The sequence below is a fragment of the Heterocephalus glaber genome, unplaced genomic scaffold (genome assembly GCF_053883595.1).
Source record: "Heterocephalus glaber isolate CG9 unplaced genomic scaffold, H.glaber_assembly_v1.0 deba00001523, whole genome shotgun sequence".
Taxonomy (NCBI): Eukaryota; Metazoa; Chordata; class Mammalia; order Rodentia; family Bathyergidae; genus Heterocephalus; species Heterocephalus glaber.
In genome coordinates this window covers 29,913,341-29,935,355 of record NW_028258327.1, presented here as the reverse complement: position 1 = coordinate 29,935,355, position 22,015 = coordinate 29,913,341, and the positions used below count along the sequence as shown (strand labels likewise).

Genomic DNA, 22,015 nt, shown 5'->3' with positions numbered 1-22,015 from the left:
GGTTAAGAGCAGGGAGAGCCTTTTTTTATCTCCAAAATTTGTCACAGGGCCCTCCCTTTCTGCCTAGCGATGTTTCTCCCTATTAATTTTCAGGCCTATCTCTCTCCAGCAAAGCGAGAGAGGCTTTATCCTTGGAGATCACGAGGTAGCAACACTCTCAGGCACCTGCTGTTCTGTTCCCACAGCCAACAGATACCTTGAGATTTTATCTCATGGTACAGCAGCTCTCAGCACAGGACAACCTCTGTTCCCGGGGGTGGTTACAAGCAAATTCTCAGAAACCACCCTCCCAGGCCCTAATGCGGTGAGAAGCAGGCCACTGCCCCCTAAAAAAAGGTCCTTTGTGGTTTGATTCCTGACATTCAGCAGAGAGAGAAGTGATGAATTCTAATCTGGCTCTGACTTGGATTATATAGAATCACATAAATGGGTGTGCATGTCAGTGATACCATTCTTCCCACTTCCCTTCTTTCCCGTTCTTCATTACCACCCTCTGTAACCTTTCTGCTTTAGCTGATTTTTATCATAGATTGAAACCACTAAGCAAACAGCAGACAGACTTTGTTGCTCAGCTGTCACAAGGAAAACTGGAGTTGAAAGCATGTTTTATGACTTTCTTTTAAGGCAGAAAAATTCATACACTCATGTACTCATGTACACACACACACACACACACACACACTTGCACCCCCCCCCCCATACCCACACACACACCTGCAACCCCTTCCCCCACTGTCTTTCTGTGTCTGGTAGTGGGTCCCAACAGGGAATGTTCTAAATCTCAGGTGGAGTTCATGTTGTTTAGTAAGTCCTGTCACCTGCTCACTTTGACATGTTAGTATGACCAGAGTCTCAGGATTCCTCCCAAGGAGGTCTGGGGTTTGAGTGGTCATGATCAATAAGGAAATTTCACTCTTGCCTTTTGCGTTGGCTCCCCCATCTGCCAATCCAGCTTTAGCACCCCAAAATGAGTGTCAATCATGTGTCACTTTTCAAGGGGGTCACTGTCAGCTGGGCCCACTTGAATTTTTGACAATGTAATTATGGCTCTTGCTTCCACAGTGGGAGTCTGAGCAGGATGGTGGGGCTTTTATTGATTGTTCAGCAGGGAAATTTATCAATGTCTCTCATCTCATTTCCAATTCCTCCCTGAGAAATTTGGCTGACAGTTTCTTAGGAGAAAAGCAGTCTTGTGGCCTTGACTGGACTTCTTTGTCCTTTTCAAGAAACTACAAGATATAGGCTTTAAATATCAATGGACATTTCTGAGAAAAACTAGTACATGGGACATGATGAATGAAAACACTAGTGCAATTGGTATGAACATACAGATTCATTAGGAACAAAGAAAAGGATCTAATAAGCAAGTTTAGTGGTTTGTTTTCTTTCTATAAGTACAAAGTGTCTGTATTTCAGTTCCATGCTGTTTACAACCACCATATCATGTTCTATTACTGAGGTTTCTAAAGAGTATGTGCTGTGTTTAAGCATGGTTTAGTGTGTGTGGACCAGGCTATGTATAAGAATATATTCCTGGTCAGTGATTTTCATATTGTGCTCTGCAGAATTCAAATGGGTCCTGGAGGGGCTTCAGGGGTTCTGCAAACAGTGAAGTTTTGGGGGGTCAAGCAATAAAGGCTTGAGTTGTTCAATTATCAATTCATTGCTTTTATCTTTATTGTGTATTTACCTTCAAAATAATATTTTATTAGAAAAAAGAGCTCCACTGTTAAAATTGTGACTGAAAAGCACCATGGTAGGCCAACCTTTCACTTGTGGTGTGTAGATCCTCACTTGTGGGTGAGGAGCCCAGGGCCTTTCTGTGCATGATTTGTTATTTGGCCAAGACTGATTAGGCTCAGACATTTTCTATAGTCTGTCCTCTGATGTAAGATGAAACTTTCTAGAGCCCATTTTCATTTTATAACAGTTCCTCTATATCTACAACTTGGCTTTTAGATCTCTGTTCTTTTGTCATCCAAGCTATCATTTCTAGGCTGGTCTCCTGTCTATCCATAACATCTCCTTTTTCCTCTGCTCTTTACCTATTTCTTCTTGAATACAATATTTCTCTTCTGTCTCTTACTCTCTTGGGCTAGGCTATAGACCATAGCTGTGACATAGCATTTTTTTTGGTATGCAGTTCTATAATTCTTAAATAGTTTGGTTTTAAGGAACAGGAGCCCAATGCAAACAAACTTAGACAAAATAAAAAAATGGATTTGTAAAGTTTTGTAAACCAACCATAGGATGGACGTGGAAGCACCTGGCCTTGGACATGAGATCCTCCAGCATTTCAAATGCATCGGACTCACTCTTACCTCGGTTATCTATGCATGGTTGGCATCTCGGATCTCCTACCCACTATGGACTTCTGTATGGCCATTGGTATTTCCAGATTTTACAATGACTTCTATTTTCTGCCACCAGGGAAGGCAGGCTTAAAAAAAAATCTGGGAAGGCCTCTCAAAGTCAGCTTGATTTACCTAGCAGGCTTAGGATCTATATGGCTCCCAGTGGGACAGAATACTGTGATTGTCCTGTTTAAAGTTACCTTTTTCACTCTTTTCCCGTTCCCATGTGACTGAAACTTAGATGTAGAAATATTCAGATATGATACGACATCTACTGTTGTATAGACTCAATATGTGAAATTGAAATAATTTGTCATTTGCACAACAGGTATTTGGGGTCAGGCAAATAAAAATATCCATCAAATTCCTAGTACAGTGCTTAGAACACAGAGGGATCCTGTCAAATAGCAGAAGAGATTAAAAAATTGCTAAAATCTTTTGCTCTAATTCTACTTAAAATTTCAATGTTTTCCAGACTTTTAACAGCTTTATTTCTTCAAGGGTCTTATGGAATATAATTTTCTAGCATGTATTATAGTTTTTATCCTGCCTCTCCAGGGACCTCAGATTTCCTTAGTTCAGTGTTAAAGAGGTTCTCTGTTCTTCCCTAGCATTTATCATCACAAAGCACTATCTGGGATTTCACAGGAAATAAGTTGGTGCGGTATGTAAATCTGCCATAGGTTCTACGAACATTCCAGGCAGAACAAACTGCCTTTCCTGTGGTCACTATCTTCATCCATTTTCCAGTGGATCTTTTTACTTATCCTTTGACAAAGAGCCTCACATTGCTTCTCATAGCTTCCTAGTTAACTTCACGTATTAAAAAGGCCAGTACTATTTAATCCATTTTAAAGTTGTTAATTTAACATTCTCCTCTCACTAACTTGAGGCACTTGGAGGGGTAGGTGCCATGTCTGCTCCTTCATTCTTCCTCCTGTCCTCCCCATTTTACGCTCTCTTGGTATCGGGGTGTGTGTGTGTGGCGGGGAGAGGTCAGGCAAGAAGTTTAACAAGCTTGTTACTTAACCATGCAGCTGTGGCATCTGCTGAGTGTTGCTGCCTTTCTGGATAATACTGGCTGACTGCTGATTCTCTCTCCTTAGATGCCTGCATGGGACAATTGCAGCCCTGAAGGAGGCTGCTGCACTACAGTTTCCCATTGGGGAACTCCATGTGGGTTTGCAGGCTCCTTAGCTTCCACCTCAGTGTTGGTCCTGGGTTGGGTATCAGAAAGTTTGTTCAAACCAAGCTACCTTCCTCAGAATCCACTTTGTCTAGAAGACACTTACAATCCCTTCTATACTACAAATGTGCCACTCCTCACCTCTTTCTCTTTTCTGGATACACACTCTTGGTAAAATTCTTTCCCCTGCTCAGCAATGCATGAAGAGCTCCACCAATATGTTACAAATGAAGGCATCCAAAATGGAAGAAAGAAGCCCATCTCCCCTTCCTGTAGGCAGCTCTGTGATTACACTTGTGAAGACCTCTCTCTTTGCTCGTGTGGAAAGAAGTACCTTCAGATCTCCCTCTCTAGAAGGCCAGCTCATCCAGGCTGATGGTTCTCTTTTTACTGTCCACATAGCCTGGGTGGAGTCTGATTCCAAAATGGCTAAGATAGCAGAGTTACACTAGCTTCTTTTTAATATGCCCTAAGGAGACATCTACTCCCCAACTTTTTATGACTTCCTTACATGATGGGGTGCTTTTCATCTCTTTGACCCTTGCTTGTGTCCTATTTGGCTTCATGGGAGCAGAGGTTCTCCTTACTACCTGTTACATATCTGGAAAGGCACTGGCAGGGAAGTTGATTGTAAAGGGAGAGCCATTGTTATTTTGTTGGATTTTAAATTCTTTTGCTGTGTTTTTGTTTTGTTTTCATTTAGAGCTGGGAAGGAAAGATTAAATAGAGGGAAAGACTGAAGGATGAGGAAAACTTAAAACCAATTTCTTGCTTCTTAGCAGCATACCTTCCAAACTTAATCAGCATCATTAATGAAAAATAAGGTGGAATTTTTTCCATGTCCTAGCCAATAATGCTTCAAAAGTTCCAGAATATCACCATTCTGTGTAAAATGGCTGAATCATGGCTGCTAAAAAAGTAACTGGGAAAAAAGTAACCTTGGGACAATCTATAAGAAAAGGTCCCTTAAATTAAGAGTAGAACCCACACTTTGATGGACTTGTTTAAACACGTTTAAGTGAACATGCTGTTTTTAAGGTCTTTAATTTTAAGTGTTTACATGCAAATGTATACTTCTAATTAGAAATGAGTTCTAGCTATTCAATAATCTGAGTACAGCAGGAACCCCACTTAGAAACACATTGTAAGGTACTTCAAGTTTCTATATATACTTGAAAATGTTGGCATTACTTAGGTCTTTTGGTTGCAAGTGACAGAAAATCCAGTTCAAACAAAATATAAAGGCACTGATTGCCTCATACAACTGAAAAACTTAAGGCACAGCTGTGTCCAGGTGTTGTAATGAAGTCGTTAAGACTTTGCTTTTCTTCAGCTCTTGATTCTGCTCTTCCCTGAGTTGGCTTCTTTTTCAGTCAAACTCTTCCCTCGCAGAGGCAGAAACAGGGACTTCAGGCTCCAGATACAAGACAGTGTGTATTCTCCAAATTTTCCTAAGAAAATCTCAATGTTCCCCTCACCTTATTTCACATCCATTCTTTCTCCCCTGTCCCTTGGTTTAACATTCTGTAATACTTTATGTTTGGCTAATTTGTAATTTTTTGGCACTTATTCTACTGTTCCTCCTAGGAGAATATATACATCATTTAGGCAAAGATTTTCCTTTTACGTCTGTTTTGTTTTCCATTTACAAATCCCTATTCCCTAGAATAGTGCCTGGACTCATAGTAGACTTTTGAGACTTTTGAGGTTTTTGTTGCATGAATAATTGAATGAAAAGCTTCAGTAAAGCCTTGGGATTGAACTGGCCCCATTTAAATCATAAGCTCTTTGGTCCACTGTTTGTGGCTGGGGAAGTAGACCTTTGAAGCCCAGAAAGAGCCAGGAGGGCCTTGTTGAAGCAGGATGTGGACAACTAGCCAGAACTACAGAGTGTGAGGGTACAGCATTTCTTTAAATAAGAGGTGTATTATCTAACCAGAATAAGAGAATGGGAAGCTAAAAAATAGCTTGTCCACTTTTTAAATATTTGAAAATCTTAAAATTTTTACTATTTTACTAATTTAGATGTTCAAATTAATATGATTTAAATAGATTGCTTATGCTAATATATTTTAAACTTGTTTCATTTGGCTAGGAAAAATCCTATTAACCACTTCACTAGAAAAAAAGAGCCAGAATTAGTAGTAAATTTAGGATTAAAAAGTATATAATAACATTATAATTTTTTCTAGATTTATTTTGGAAATGTTAAAAGGGTGAAGATGATTTTAAAATAATTTTAATTAGAGGATCCAGGATCTCAGGAATATTGACATACAGAGGAATGGGCAGCAAAGGCATCAATATTATTAGGATTTAGTTCCAAGCCAAAAAGACAATTGCTATTGAGCAATGATATACCACGTTACACATTCTTGTCTAAGCTATGAATTAAGGGATGAATAGCTTGCTTCTTCCTCACTTAAAGACCATGCACAAAATTAGGACTTTACCACTTAAAAGGCAGTAAGTCCAGCACACCATCTGGTCTGAGAAGTAAAGGGAGTGAACTTATTCCAATGCTAGGAGAGAGCTGGTCTAGTTCACCTATTTTAGGCTTCATAGATTACAGTACAGATTGTAGGGAGCTACTTCCAGGATCCTTTCCCTATCTTTGTGAGGGGAGAGAGAAAGAAATAGACACCATTTCTTTGTCCCATCTAATGGCTTTTCCATTCCCTGAGACTGTTAGAAATCAATCAATGGCAAAACAATTTCTCTTTATGGAATTGAGGCAGTAGGGCAAGGGAGGAGTCCTGTGTTTATTAGTGATAAGAAAATTCCTGTTTTATATCAAAAGCAGAGTATTCATAATACTATAAATATTAATATTATAGAAAAATATTTAGATACACAAAAAGTAAATTGGGAAGGTGTTTTTCAAATTAGAACAATGGATTATTTTTAAAAACTATGAACCCTTTCCTTCTCAAGTCAATCAACTATTGGTAGAATGAATAGTAAAAATAGTCCCCAAGTGTTTCATATAGCTCTATACTTTTTCTCCTAATTTATATTGACTATATTATTCATGAATTAATATGTCTCTATTAATCAAGGTTCTCTAGAGAAACAACAAAGAAGGAGAGGGAGGGATGGAGGGATGGAGGGAGAGAAGGAGGGGGGAGGGAGGAATGGAAAGAGGCAGGGGAGAGAGAGAGAGAGAGAGAGAGAGAGAGAGAAAGTTGTAAGATCTGCAGTCAACAAAGAGAAATATTGTGTAGTTTCCTGTCCAAATTCAAGTTCAAGAGCCTGAGAACCAGGAGAGCTGATGGCATAAATCATAGTCTGCAAGCAGGTAGGCTGGAGAACCAAGAAGTGCTAATACTTCAGTCTGAATCTGAAGGCCAGGAAGCCTGGTGTCTCAATTCAAGGGGTCAGGAAGAACTCTTGTTGTTCAGCTCTTTAATAGAGTGTATGAGGTCTACCCACATTATGGAGGGCAATCTGCTGTATTCCTATCAAGTTAAATGTTAATCTCCTCCAGAAACAACCTTAGAGAGACACTCAGAATAAAGTCTCGCCAATTGTCTGGGAACTGTTCGATCCAGCCATGTTGATTCACAAAATTAACCATCACAGTTACCAAAGTGGACCCCATTTTCTAAAACTGACTCTATATTGATCTTGGACATATAATCCAGAAAGATATCCAGCCTCTTATCTTGACTCAGAGCTTCTCAAGGGAAAATAACTAGTTCCGAGATCTATCTCTCCCTCTGAAAAGTTCTATAGTTTCCTTTCTTTCCCCCTCTAAAATGTGGCCGAATTAATCTTCCCTAGATGAACTTGACTTTGCTCAGCCATAGAATCTCCTGAATTAGACTGCATGGGTACCAATCCTGTCTCTACCATTAAGTGGCTGTTGGACCTTCAAAAATTAAATTTCAGCTTCCATATCTATAAAATGGAGGTGATGTGAAACATTCTTACTGTTTTATGTAGTTTAAGCCAAATAAAATATATAAAGTAGTAAACACAATGGCAATCTTCAAACAACTACTCAGTAAACTTTATTACTTTGTTACTATGTATCTACAGTTTTGATTTGATGAAATTATCTCATTATTATAATAAAAAGGATGAGAGTTGTTTATTATTTTCCAGTAATCTGTTAACCAGAAAAATGATTGTTATTCTTGATATCTCATTTTTTCTCATTCCTCATATTTTGTTCACTACCACATCTTGTTTATTTCAATTTCTGGGGAATTTATGAGACCATATACTTCCCTCCATTTCCATTATTGTGTCTGGATTATTATATAAGCTTTCTAATTTATCTTTTACTTGACACTTTTGTCCCTCTCCAATTCATTCTTTGCCCTGCAGTTAAGGTCATCTTTAAAAAAATCAAATCTATTTATATCAGACTATTGCTCAAAACTCTTCAGTGGCTTCCCATTGTTCCTACAATAAAATCCAGAATTTCTATCATGGCTGTAATGCATCATTTTAGATCCCTGCCTATACCATCTGTCTTGTTTTCCTATCACTTGAGCCCAATTCTTCAAGAGTAACCCTTTTTTGGTTGTTTATTAACTAGTTAATAGAGTCCGGCTTTTATATTTTTTACATTTTTAAATAATAAAAGAAGTTCAAGTCTGTTAGGTAAATGGAAAGCTACATAGGCAGAAACTTGTAATTTTTTTCTTCAAAGAGCATTCTTTCCCATGTACCATCAAAGAAAAACTATTAATAGCCTGGTCATGGAGAAAGAGTATCATTGAATTGGGTATTATATTCAAAATTTGTTAAAATTGGATTTTACCTAGATCCTAGCACTTTTTAATGTTCAAAGCTAATTCTCATTTTTTCCTGTTATCCAACTCTCACAACAACCCTGTGAAATGGGAAAGATGAATTATTACTTTCATTTTAAAGATGATGAAACTGCAGCCCAGAGTCGGAGGTAACTAAAGTTTGTTCCATTCTGTTCACAAGCTTAAGATATACTTAGGGTGTGTCTGTTTTGCATATACATAGCTGACTTTCTCCTGTGAAAGACATAAGGAAGAAACTCCTTCTGGAACTATCTTTTCAATTTTAATTTTTAAAGATTATTTTGGGGTTCTAAATGGGGCTTTACTCTTTATGGCTCCCTTTGTACCATTCTTGACAGAGCCTGTTTCTTTCCCAATTTGTTATGTTTCAGTATTTTTATGGGATTCTCTGATCTCTGAAATAGCAAATTTGCAGATTATTTTTATGAGTATTGCCTTTGGTTTCATGTTTAGAAATTCTGTAGAAAAGACTAAAATATTTACTTATTGTATCTTAATACTTTTCTTTTTATTTATCTTTTAACATTTATGTCTTTAACCAGGATCAGCAAACTATAGCCCATGGACTAGATCTAATTAATTATGTTGCATTTATAAACAAACATTTATTGAAGCACAGGAATGCTCATTTGTTAAGGTATTATCCAAGGCTGCTTTGCACTACAGTGACAGAATTGAGTAGTTATGACACAGATCAAATGGGTTGTAGATCCCAAACTCTTTGCTGTCTGGTTCTTTACAGGAAAATGTTGCTGACCTCTAAACAATCTAGAATTTGTTTGGATATAGTTTATAAGTTAGCTGTATATTTTCTTCAAATAGCTAGTCATTTTCTTCACACTATTTATTCAACAAGTCATTTTTAGTAGGCTGGAAGATAATCCTTAAGTAAGCTCATAACCTGATCTCCATAACCCATGACTCATACCTTATTTGGCAAAAGGGTCTGTGCAGATGCAATTAAATTAAAGATATTAAATGAAGAGATTATCTGGGATTATTATAATAACATTGGATCTTGTAAGGATGCAAGAGGGCCTGATCAAAGAGGCTGATAATGATGAAATGGAAATAGGAATGATGTGATTTAAAGAAGGAAAGGCCTACAAGTAAAAAACTACATACAGTTACTGGAAGCAGAAAAAAGCAAAGACATAGATTTCCCTGAGATTCCAAAAGCAGCAGGTATGACAATACCTTGGCTTTATATCAGAATTTGGATCTCCAGAATTGCAGGATTAGAAATTGGCACTCTCACTATAGTAAATAAAAGGAATTTACAAAAACAATGGTATGCATGTTCTAGTCCACCTGCCCTAGATGTAGAGCTCTCCACAAATGTGTACCTTCCCTCTCCCCTCCCACAGAGTGCTTGGCTGCTGTGGCTTAGCAGAGGCAACAGTCCTTCCAGTGTTGGCTTTAGCATCGGGTGGCAGCCATGGAGCTTTGGCAGCCTCCAGAAGCAGCCTTGTGGTAATCCACCAAAACACCTTAGAATTGGGCACATTCCTCGATTCCAGTAGTCTCACAATACAACCAGGATCAGATTTCTGAGCAAGTCACTGGAGGGGACTTGATGTCTTCCTTCTATCAGATCTCTTAGATGACTACCTTGAGGTAGCCAAACATTTCAAACTCATAGGTTCTCCAGTGGCAAGGTTTAAGCAGACTCCACTTCTGAAGGGCTGGCTGTGAATGGGCTGGCTAATAACTCAGATTAAATATTGGGGAAAATGGATCTAAGGGAGTTTGGCTTTGGTGCCTTTTTGGGTATAAATGACCTAGAAACATATTAGGTGAGCTTTTGGTCGTATTGGGTGACACATGTGACCTCTTTGACCCTTTAGTCCAGGAGACCTCTCTCTACGTAGTGGTGAACACAGTTGGGCATCTCACACAAAATGTAACAAAGCCAACCACGTTTCCCCCTCCACCTTCCTGTAACCTCTCCCCTTTCTTCCTGGGCTCCTATCCTTCACTCCAGATTATTCCTATAGTTTAGAGCTAGGAAGTAAGGTGGAAATCTCTGAAGGAGATAAGGAACTTGAGCCTAATGCTTATATTACTATGATCCTTCAGTGAGAAAGAAGGGTGAGGCCCCTCAGATAATAGTGGCATCTGTATGAGTTTTGAGTTCTACCTGGGCTCCACCCAGGATAGCTCTGCTACTAGGGGCTCTCTAAATAGGAGGTTACCATCTCTAGGTGTCCCCTGTGACTCTGCCCACCCCAAACCTTATGACCACTGTAGTGAGAAAATAGTAACAGTAAAAAAACAAAAGGTGAGAAACTGGATGAAAAGATTAAAAATATTGAGCAGAACAAGATAGCAGCTATCAGGCAGTGTCAGAAAAAGAGGGCAGAGAAGAAGACCCTCACTAATGAGTGTAAAGAATTATAAACAAAAATCAAAGCTCTGAAAATGAAAACAGATTCCCTAACTGAGGAAAACTCCCAATATCTGAAATATTTGACAGAAAAGCTCTACAAAGCAGCAGAGAGGAAAACAGTACCCTGGTAAGCTAGTCAGGAGTGTTATACACCTCTCTATAGGAGTCTTGCACTAAATCTCTGTTGTAATAAATTATTTTCTAGTGCAAATAAAAAAAGGAGAAAAAATATATAGCATTTTTGTATAAATATGAAATTTTGTCAACATATACACATAGGAAAGGAAAGATAGGAAAGGCATGTACTAATCTATTGCATTAGGATTGGGAGTGATTCTATTGTCTTCTTTTTTTCCTCTATAATAGTTTGTACTTCAAATATACTGTTTTTGTTTATCCAAAAATAAATTGCTATATAAAATTAACCCTTTTTCTTTTATTACCTTTACTCCAAAGCATAAAGCCTAGCGATGATTATCAAAATGGTTACCAATCTAATAAAAATGATATTTAAATTTCTATATATTTTTGGCATGATGAACGGTTAAGTGGGTGTTAAAGGCATTCCATACAAGCCTTTAGCTCTACGCACATGGACTTTGCACCACTATTGAAGGACATTTCCCTGGAATTCTGCATGGCCTCAGCCTGGCACTCATTAGAGGAGCCTAAGATTCTCACTGGAGCATGAAAGGCCGTGATATTTCCACTTACCTTACAGTGTACTCTTTCTTCTCAGTCATTTATTTTGAATCAAAGCAGCAAAAATCTAAAGTTCCAGTTGCATCGACCCAGAAGTTAGCTCTTCTTTGATACCTCTAGAGGAATATGGTTCAACATGCCATCCAATAGCTGGGTCAGTTTAGTTAGTCTAAACCCTGTTGCACAAGAAGAGCGGAGGCCTTCTTAGAACTGGAATACTTTGCCAGATTCCCTTTCTTTATAATGTGGAAGTGTGTGCTGATCAGCTGTAAATGGAGCTAGCTGATCTGCACATTCAGAGGACTGCTGTGTCCACCTTATTCTCCATATAGTCATGTTCTCTACTCAACAGGACCACTAGAGACGGACCAGTAATGATGCAGAAGGTTTACAGTCATACATGGTGGTACTCATGTAGGCCGCCCCACCAGGTTTTGTCCATATCCAAAGGAGATATCATAGCAGGTAGTTCTGAAGGGCAGAGAGAAATGCCACTTGAAAGATGCCTCTATTCCATTTCTTCCCATTTTGTTATCTGGGCAACTGACTCATTCTTCTAAATCCAGCTCAGTTATCACTCTTCTGGGAAGCTTTCTCAGAAACAACCACTTCCTTGCTGTGAGTGAGATGACCCATGTCTGTGTATAGCTGAAACTCTGGGTGTCCCTCCATCTTAACACTTAACATGCTGCATTTTTGTGTGTGTATGCTTGTACTAGTAGTGAGTATTGGACAAAAGAGACTCTGTTCTCTTCATACTTGTCTTCCCAGTGCTTACCAAACTTTTATCTACGTATAAGAAAATACAGCAGTCATTGTTTTGCTGTAGACATTGGAGAAGCTGAATTCAGAAACACAGAGGAAATTATTTGTGTATGTTTGAGAACAATGTTTCTAGTTGTTTTGTGAGTTCCTTTGTATTTCCATTCTGATCTGAACATTATTTTAATGAAGTGATTCTTCTCTCTCTCCCATCTTTTCCTTTCTTCCCTCCATCCCCTCTAATTCTTTGGAAAGGTCTTGGCAGTTATTCACTTGGAATAAAGATTTAAGTTTTACAGAATAAACAGGACAATTAGTGACTTTAAAGTGTGTCAACCCACGAAGATTACTTTTTTCTCTCCATGCCCATTTGGTAAGACTGGTTTCCTAGGACTGGGTAATTATGGATGAACGACACTGAAATGCTTGAATAATAATTTGTAGGAAATACAATTATGAGTAGCAGTTATTAGTGGGAGTAAACGAATAGTTTGTTGGCTAACAAACATTGAAAGCCCAGTGTGGTTAAACGTTGTATTAAATTACATTGTGTCATTTGAACATATTTATAAATTATGGAGCTTTTAAACTTGTATTCATATATGTCTTTTTAAAAATTTGTGGTATAGGAAGGAAGGGAGAGGCCCAACCTAGGTTTCAAGAGTCCTATGAAGAGAAATGACTCATATTTGCCATGTGTACAAGGCTTTCTTCATCAGAGGAGGCACTTGGTCCATCCACCTTACACGGCACTTATATAGCATCTATAACATATAATTTTTGAGACTCAAAAGCTAATTGGTCATAATTAATACACACTTATCTTCAAAGGCTAGGAACTGCCTTACTTGTGTAGAACTCTGGTTCTGGATTCAGAAGACCTAGTCAGCAACTGGTGCTGATATCTCATTATCCTTGTCCTCGAAGAAATTTAGTTTCTTATCTATACAATCTGTTAATAAAAAATAAAAAGCACCAGCAAGCAGAACAAAACAAAATCAGCTCTTACATTAGAGGGAAATTACTTCGCGTAGGGTAGGTTTATTTGAAATTCTCCATAAATGTTTGTGTTGTTTTTCTGTTTTTACATATTAGATATTGCACACTTACTTAGGTGTACATATAATGGGGCTTAATATTAAAAAAGCAATTGTCCAGAAGGCAATATTTAAAGTAATTCATTTAAACCAATATGAGTTGAATGTGATGTTGAGTCCTGGGTTGTGTTCAGAACTGTGACAGATGTAGAAGAAACACATAGCAGTGATCCTACATTCTTGGCACTATTAAGACTAGGAGATAAGAGGTATGATGGAAAAATACAGTTAATGTTTAAATATAAAAAATGTATTACAGTAAGGTGCTTATTGTCATTAATCTGCTTCAAAATACTACCCCCCCTTGCTGCAAACACACTTATCTCATCATTCTTGTCACTCTCTGAAGCAGTCCTGTAAGTCCTCTTTTTTAAGTGTCTTTAGTTGCACTGTTACAGCTTCCTCAGTGTCTGGAACTGATTCAAAACGATGACCTTTCACTGTCATTTTGAGTTGGAGAAGAGCCAGAAGTCACATGGTGCCAAAACTGGTAAATAAAGTTGTTGTAGTCAGCAGGATTTGACAATGGAATACATTAAATACAGGACCCATAACTCATAAGATTATTTTATGATAATTACCCAAAAAGTCAAATGCAAAGGAGTACAAGAAATTAACCGCACACTAGAAGCCCAAAGGATTCAGCTGATGCCCTAGATCCCAGCAGTTTCCCACACAAGTCCAGCTAAAGGCTTAGATTTCAAGGCAATGTCCTCCTCAAGTCCAGCCAGTGGCCTAGAGCCCATGGCAATGTCTTATGCTTGTCCGTATTGAGGATCTGCACCTGGAATGCCCAAAGGCCTGTGGTGGAAGCCAGAAAATCTACACCAGTGAGATGAAGGATTTGTGCCACCAAGCTAAGGGATCCACACTGGGGCCAGGAAGTGATGCTCATGGTAAAGATCAGAGCTCAGCGACAGCAAGGCACTGAGCTCCTCCTCTGATGAGAACAGCCTAGTTTGCATCAGGAAAACCATCCACAGCAAGCTTCTCCTAGAAAACCAACAGGCCATGATCTTCCCATCCAGTTCTCTTTTTATGGCTATTGGTAACAATCTTCAGGTAGATCTTCCATGCCCAGACCACGCTGATTCAGTTCAGCTTGGCATTACAAGTTGACCATTAGGCAATCCACCACAAGGTGGAAAAGAACACACCAGATGTTTTTATGTGACATAAATGGCCATAAATGATTGATTGAAATGGAGCAATCAAAACATACACTGAATATTTAACTAAAAACTTTATGACAGTAAAAGGCACATTGCCATTTATCCCCATCAAAATGCTCCCCCTTGCTTTGAACACACTTCTTATTGTTCTTGGCAATTTGTCTTTTACTGTAATACATTTAAAAAAATTTAAACATTAACCATATTTTTCAATAGACACCTGTATATACACAGTAATAATTAGAGAAGGATTTAGGATTGAAATGTATGGTACTGACCATAGGTTATATAACTGTATAAGCCTCTCCAGGTCCCCCTCAGCCTGCTCAGCTTGGGGGCATTTTAGTAGTGATGACAAAAATGTTCCTTCCTGCATCCTCCAGCTCCTACAGAACCTCTGGCCTTCCTCAGCATTCCTATCTGCTGGCTGTGGATATTCTCATGACATAGTTCATGTGAGTCAGTCAACCAGTTTGTCAGCCATAGTTACCAGGAGGCCTCTTTCATGCTGTTTTCCTTCCACTCTGTCTTCCTTCATCATTGTCTCTGTCTAGGAAGGTTCAGGAGGATGCTTCACCCCTGCCCCACTGCTGGTGAGCATCATGAGGAAACTGAACCTGTTACTCCAAAGGTACAGGTTTCATTGTTCCCACGTGGTCAGTCCCAAGTGTAGGAGTGTATGGTGTCCTAGAGTGGAGCATGGTGACTGCCTTTCCAAGCCACTCAGGGTCCAAGCTAATTGCCTGGACATCAAATATCTTGTTTCTCCATGTCTTGTTCTTGATTTTTCTCATCAAGAATGAGTTTAGGAAGTATTTACTACACGTTAGACACTGTGAGTGGCTTTGGTGTCATAATGGTGAACAAAAATAGAGGTGATTTTGATATCATGTTTAGTGGAGGACACAAATAGATTATTGCTGAAATAGAAGTGAAAATACAGTTGTGTTAACAGTAGAGAGGAGAAAGACATGGTGAGGTAATGGATTATGATACAGGGTTTGTTTAGTTAGAAGGGGTTGGAAGCTTCTTTAGGAATCAAGTTAAATATCATTCTAAGGAAGGCAGCAAAGCCTAACAGGAAAATCCCAGGCAGAAGAGCATCAAGTACAAAAGCCATTTGAAGAATTCCTTCAGGCTCTTTCCTCAGGGCCAGTCTGCTCCATGTGGTCAGGGAAGGGCCAGTTATCTGAGACAGATGCCATGTCATCCTCTTCTTTTTAACCTGCTTCTTTGTGTATGCTTCTTTTCTTAGGCAAAACAACTCAAATAAATACCAGCTACCCAGAGAACTTGCTATGCTTAAATCCCATCTGTATCTCTAGCTTCTCTCTAGTAAGGATCTCATATCACTACAAGCTCTGGAGGAAAAGGTACAGAATTAGCATCTTAAGGAGGAAGCTGATGTTCTCTCCGACATTCAGTGGAAGAGCTGGGGCTTGAACTATGTTTTGGAAGGATAGGTGAAAACAGACAGCAGGGTACACAGGTAGAAAGGACAGAGTTGGCCACGCGGAGAGGTAGGAATGATCCTGTTAAATGAGAAGAAGTAGAGAGACTGGGCTTTCTGGAATAGAAAACTTGTTAAGAAGTTAGAAAGTATAAAGAAGGGTCAAGTTATAGAGAATTTGGGAAAGTCAGGAAAGGGATTTGGGGCTTGATTACTTAGTACTCTAGGGAAATACTGCGGTTAATGGACAAAGAAGCAATGTAGATTAAAAAAAATTAGCAAAACATTTTTTAAAAGAACATAACAAGAGGGCTGGGGATTTAGCTCCGTGGTGCCATCCCCTGCCTTGAAAGCTCAGGATCCTGAGTTCGATCCCAGTACCAAAAAAAAAACCAAAACAAAAACCCAAAAGAACATAACAAGGAATTGTTAGAACAATAAAAGCTGTTTGCAGAGTATCTCCCTCAGGTGACTGTCACACTTATTTATTTTTTTTATTTTTTATTTTTTTATTTTCAGCCCTAGTAATAGCTTTGTTTAATTCTAAGATGCCATCATAGTGAACAACCTTAACTTTTATGCTACATAATTATATTCAAAGCTTTATGTATTTTTGTTTATAATTACACAGTAATTATAAATGTTTAGTACCAAAGTGATGACAAACACTATTTCGTTGTAAAGACCTTGCATTTAAAAGAAAAATCTGTAAAACCCAAGACACTAGGCCACAACCAATATCAGAATTTTATGAAATAATTTATAATGGGGAAAAAATGGGATCTCATTTCAAAATGCAGCATATTTGAAATAATCTGAAAATAATATTGTAACTCAAAATCTTCAAGACAGGAAATAAAAGTACATATATTTTTATATCTTTTAAAATTTTTCATAATTGAAGTACCTTTTCATGTGTTCAAAAATGAAATCAGGAAACACTGAAAACAGCAGGATTCTTCTCCTTTTTTTCTTTTAATAACTAATTCCAATAACCCGAATAGAAATTTTCAAATTTTTCTTTTGGTAAAATTACATTCTTGAATTAAAAGTTATGACTGGAATATTAATAAAATATCTCATCAATTTCAAAATTATGTAAAGAAAAAGCAATTTTAATAAGTCATTGTTTCTTGAAATCACTTCTGCATCAGCATGAAATGTGCTGCTATTCTGAAGTGCATTCCTTTATTGATATCAATGCTAGGCCCTAAAGAGTACTCGGATATACCAGGCAAAATCTGTTCCTAGTAAAGGCCATGGTGATCCAAACCTTGAAGTTCAGCATTTTTAAACTTGCCTTACAGAAATGTTTAAGAAAGCAATTAACCCTTCTTCACATGACAGTAAGTAAACAAAAATGAGCAATTTAGGCAAGAAAGCTGTTCATGGGTCCCCTAACTAGAAAAATAAAACCAAAAAACCAAAAACAGTGGGGGAGGAGTTCCATACAAGATAGCATTCTGCTTTGATGTTTCATACTTATTTTGGAGTTTGAGGTGATGGCAAGTCATCCACATGTCAATATATCTATCTACTATGTGGTTGGACAAAAGAGACTCGCACTCATGAAACATCCAAGATTAACATTTAGTTATATGCAGAGATGTAATTTTTCTGGTGAGAGTGAATATTTTCAAATACATTATGACTTTCTAGAGGTTCTGTTACCATGCAAAAGGATGTAAGCTAAACATACACTTATAGATTCTGTGATTTTTTTCATTCATTCTGACTTGACCGTTACTTTTAAGAATGACTAGTTGAAAAATGTTTGTTGTCACTACTGTTGGTTCTACCGTATGTAGCTTGTAGGTTGGTAGATACATAATTATTACACATTGATGATCATTGATAATTACATATTGATGATATGTAATCATATGTAATGACAATACATATTGATGATAATTATTACATATTGTTGAAGTATCTGAACAACTGATCACAGAGTTGATAGCTTTGTATCTTATTTTTTATTTTTTGTTTTTTGGTACTGGTGATCAAACTTGGATCCTTGAGCTTGCGAGGCAGGCGGTGGAACCACTGAGCTAAATTCCCGGTCCGATAGCCTTGTATCTTTGATAAACACTTTTCTATGTTTGGTAAAGACTTTTCTGTATAGATAATCAAGAACAAGTCAGAGAAATTCACACATATGCATATGTGTGAATAAATAAATTTTATTTCATTTTATTGTTCCCAAAGGTTAAGATATACAAATAAAGACTAAAATTAAAATTATTTTCTTTTGGGATGATTTATGTCTTAATTTTCACCTGCCCTATAATTAGAAATTTTGAACTCTGTGAAATTTTTTTAAGATTAAAATTATTGCCTGAGTAAACCTCAGGAATTATATCATTAACCCAAAGACCTTTCTAAGCATAGAACAACATTATTGGCCCAAGTGCCTGCACACATACAGAAAAATAAAGAGGAAAGTTTAAAATAATTTGAAATGATTTATTGTTGGCCACCTCTGTAGTTAGAGATGTTAGTATTATTACTTTACTTCAGTGCAACAAGGGAGGACAGAAATTTGCTGTGAGCTGGTAAATTATGATGTATTACAAAGGAGGAAGGAAATGCACTCAGGGTGTAGAAAGAAGTTGGCAGTAAGCCATATGTTTTCTGAAATATTGCTTTAGATAATGCCTTAAAAATATTGCTTTGACCCTTGCTGGAGAAGTCTCACGTGAACTCTGAGGCAGACGACCTTCTTAAATCTCATGTAGTTAAGGACGAGCGTGCTTGGTATGGGGACAGTCAGATGTACTATCAGATGGAGGCCAGAGTACAAAACACACTAAGATATCTAGAGTCGCCAATTTTCTCTTCTTTGAGTTTGCTTGCTAATCCTGTCCTAGACACACCCAGTTTTAGAGTTTGAAGGGGTTATTTAAGACACTCAGACTTACGGCCACCATTCCAAGGTAGTTCTGATTTTCTATCCTGCTTTCATGATTTGCAAGGTTGGTTGATGTCGCTTGTGAGAAATTAGTTGTAGACTTCTATATCAAAGTCTACCATTTTTTTCTTTTTGGAATAAAGAAGAAGTAGTAAGATCTCATCCTCAAGACACAATGTGATATAAGGAAGAAAGAAAAAGGACTAATATATTGAAGGTCTATTATGCAGCAAGGTTCAAGCTGTGTTTCATAAATATTATCTCATTTAATCCTCCTAAAACCCTATTATAGAACACCATGCTACTTCTGTTTTAAATTGAGAAAATTGAATCTAACCCATAAGTACATGATGCGATCAAAATATACAGTGAATGTTTAAATTAAAAACTTGTTTCAATAAAAGACCCATTGCCATTAAACTCCTTCAAAATGCTCCCCCTTGCTTTGAATAAACTTACCCCATATTCTTTCCATTTTCCAAAGCAGTTCTGGAAGTCCTTCTTCATGATTGTCTTTACAAAGTATGATTAAAAAAGGTGAATTCTGGTGGGAAAGGCAGGCTCGTAAAAATATTACAGTTTGTTCTCATCTCCTCATCCATCTTATTCACCACAACAGCACAACTGAAGACACCCACGACAGAAGACTTCCAGAACAGCTTCAGAAAGAGGCAAATATGATGGGATCAGTGTGTTCTAAGCAAGGAGGAGTATGCAGAAGGAGATTAATTGGAATGTGTCTTCCTGTAATACATTTTTTATAAATTTGAACATTCACTATATTTTTAACCTCACATGTTACCCAAAGCAACCTTTGACTCAAATCTAAATTTAGTATATCAGACCTAAATGTATTGTTTTTCACACCTCACTACTCTATTCTGTATCACTTTTATGACACCCTTTATAGATGAGAAAAATAATGTTGCCTCCCAAAACCCATCTCACACTAAAAATACAACTAGTCACAAAACGATACTAAATGATTCTGAGGCTTACTTTACCAGATTCTTTTTTTTCATAGAATTATTTGAATGACCTCACATTCTTATTAATTATTAAAATGTCTGAGCAGTTTTCCTTGGGTGGCTTTAGGTTCCCTACCGGCAGTAACCGTCACCTACCTTCGAACAGCCAGCTGTGCTGAAGACAAGGTGTTGGCTCTGGAAGATGCTGTGGACTGGCACCCAGGGGATGAAGTTGTCATTGTCAGTGGGACAGGAGTTGAAGGTGTCAGCCTACTGGAAGAGATTGTCACCGTGGAGACCGTGCAGCATGCAGACCTCCATCTTAGGTCACCCCTGAGGTATAGATGGTCAGCTTGGCTAAGTTACATGGAAGAAGACAAGATCCTAACTGCATTAGAGTCTGGACATTTTGTCTTCTGATGTAGCTGTACATTAGAAATGTTAGACATTTTGATAAGAAAATTATAAAATATGGAATGATTTGAAGATTTAGAACTCAGATAATTTGTGAGGCACTAGAAGTCTATTTTACAGCAAGTGGTCAGTGCAATAATCAGCATATTTTTACATTTTTACATGGTTTGCTCAGTCTTTGGTATTTGAGTTGCTAAAGAAATAAATCTCAAAGGAAGAATTTTAATCATCTCAGGACTTGTGATTCCTAAGATTTGGAGTGATGTCCTCAGATATACCCTCCTCCTTTTCTCTTTCTCAGATATTCTCACAACTGGACAGAGAGCTGGGTGGCTGGAGAGCACCGAATTTTAAAGGCCACAGTTGCTCTGCTCAGCAGGAGTATTACCATAAAAGGAAATCTCACCCATGAGAGAAGGAAGCTTCTAGCTTCATGCCAGGAGACCAATGTTCCAGAAGGTAGAGAAATATTTTGTTAGAAAGTCTCATGAGTGAAAAAGAATGTTTCCACGTGGCACATGGTAATGCAGCGGTTGACTTCCTTCAAAATAGAATAAGCTTTTGATCTTTGGATGTCCATGATATTCTGTAATTTTCAGAATGTTCTTGACAAATTGTCATTTCATTCCCCTCTTCACTTCCAAACAAACTTGTGAAAGAGACCAAAAAAAAAAAAAGACAAAAGAAATAATAAATTAACTAAGTTTCTGGGGGGAAATTCTGTTAAAGAATTAAAACTGGAGAGCTGAATTGCATTTCCAGGTTAGATATAATCTTAACTTTGATTCTAGGCTTCTTCTAAGATTTTCAAGGAAACCCTAATGCCAGAATCATAGACTCAGGGAGCATATTCTTATTGATTAGACTTGCTCTCCCACTCCTTTTGGGGTTTGTTTTGTGAGTGACCTACCACATACTTTGGGTAAGTCCTGGGAAAAGTTCATTTATCTTCTAGCAAAATAGCAGGCACTGAATCACACTGATGTGCCTATTAAACATCGATTTCAGGGATGGTTAGTTTAGTAGGTTATGTTTTGGTTTCTCAGGCTGTAGATTATGAGGCTTTCACATGTTGTGAAGACATCATTTGTCAACTGTGGTCCAGGATGGGGCGGGTGTCAAGGATGACTTCCAGGCATGAGCTCTGGATGGATGATGAGGCTATTTATTGAGATAGGAAAGGGAGCATGTTTTGGGGTGGGAGGATGATAATCATGTGTTTAAATTTGTGTGCGTTGAAACAGAGATGGCAGGCCAGCAACATGCTAGAGATGTCCAATAATGTCTGAAACTCAGAAAAATGTCAAAGCTAAGGTTAAAAATTTGGGTGGCATCTGCATGTAGTTGCAAGTAGGTGTAATGTAGCAATGTATTTGGGTGTGGAGAGAGATTTTTTCTCATCTTCCTCCATCCAAGTCATTGACTCACAAATGTGCCATTCCGTAAACTATGTCCGAATAACAGTGGGTTAGAATCGATTCAGTGCAAACTTTAAAAGTTTTGCCAAACTGGGATCTGCATACCATTCAAACCCACTTGATAATTTTCATACAGATTTTCTCAGATCACACTTTGTAAAACATTGAATTTGATCGTGTAACCAATGAGAACATGCCTCTGGATTTGAACGTTTTGGGTTTATTTTGGTTTTTCAAGCCAGGATCTTATTCTTTAGTTCAGGGTGGCCTTGAACTCACTATGTAGCCCAGGCTGACTGATCTTGAATTTAGAGTGATCCTCCTGCCTCAGCCTCCCAAGTACTGAGATTACAGCCATGTACCATCATGCCCAGATTAAGGTTTGAGCTATTTGAAATCTGTTAGCTC

At 37.9% G+C, this 22,015-nt stretch overlaps 1 protein-coding gene and 1 pseudogene across 15 annotated transcripts in view; both read left to right on the top strand.

Moving 5' to 3' along the window:
- Pkhd1 (PKHD1 ciliary IPT domain containing fibrocystin/polyductin) overlaps window positions 1-22,015 on the top strand; it is a 513,180-nt gene that overhangs the window by 181,933 nt on the left and 309,232 nt on the right. For all 15 annotated transcript variants that reach the window (XR_015441583.1, XM_087188170.1, XM_087188168.1 and 12 more), the window contains 2 exons: window positions 19,903-20,113; window positions 20,491-20,648. Coding sequence is in view for 14 of the 15 variants with exons in the window: in XM_087188170.1 (XP_087044296.1) it covers window positions 19,903-20,113; window positions 20,491-20,648 (369 nt within the window). In the remaining variant the exon portion in view is untranslated. The remainder of the gene's footprint in view (window positions 1-19,902; window positions 20,114-20,490; window positions 20,649-22,015) is intronic.
- Window positions 2,251-19,895, top strand: LOC106008058 (cyclic AMP-dependent transcription factor ATF-4 pseudogene; annotated as a pseudogene).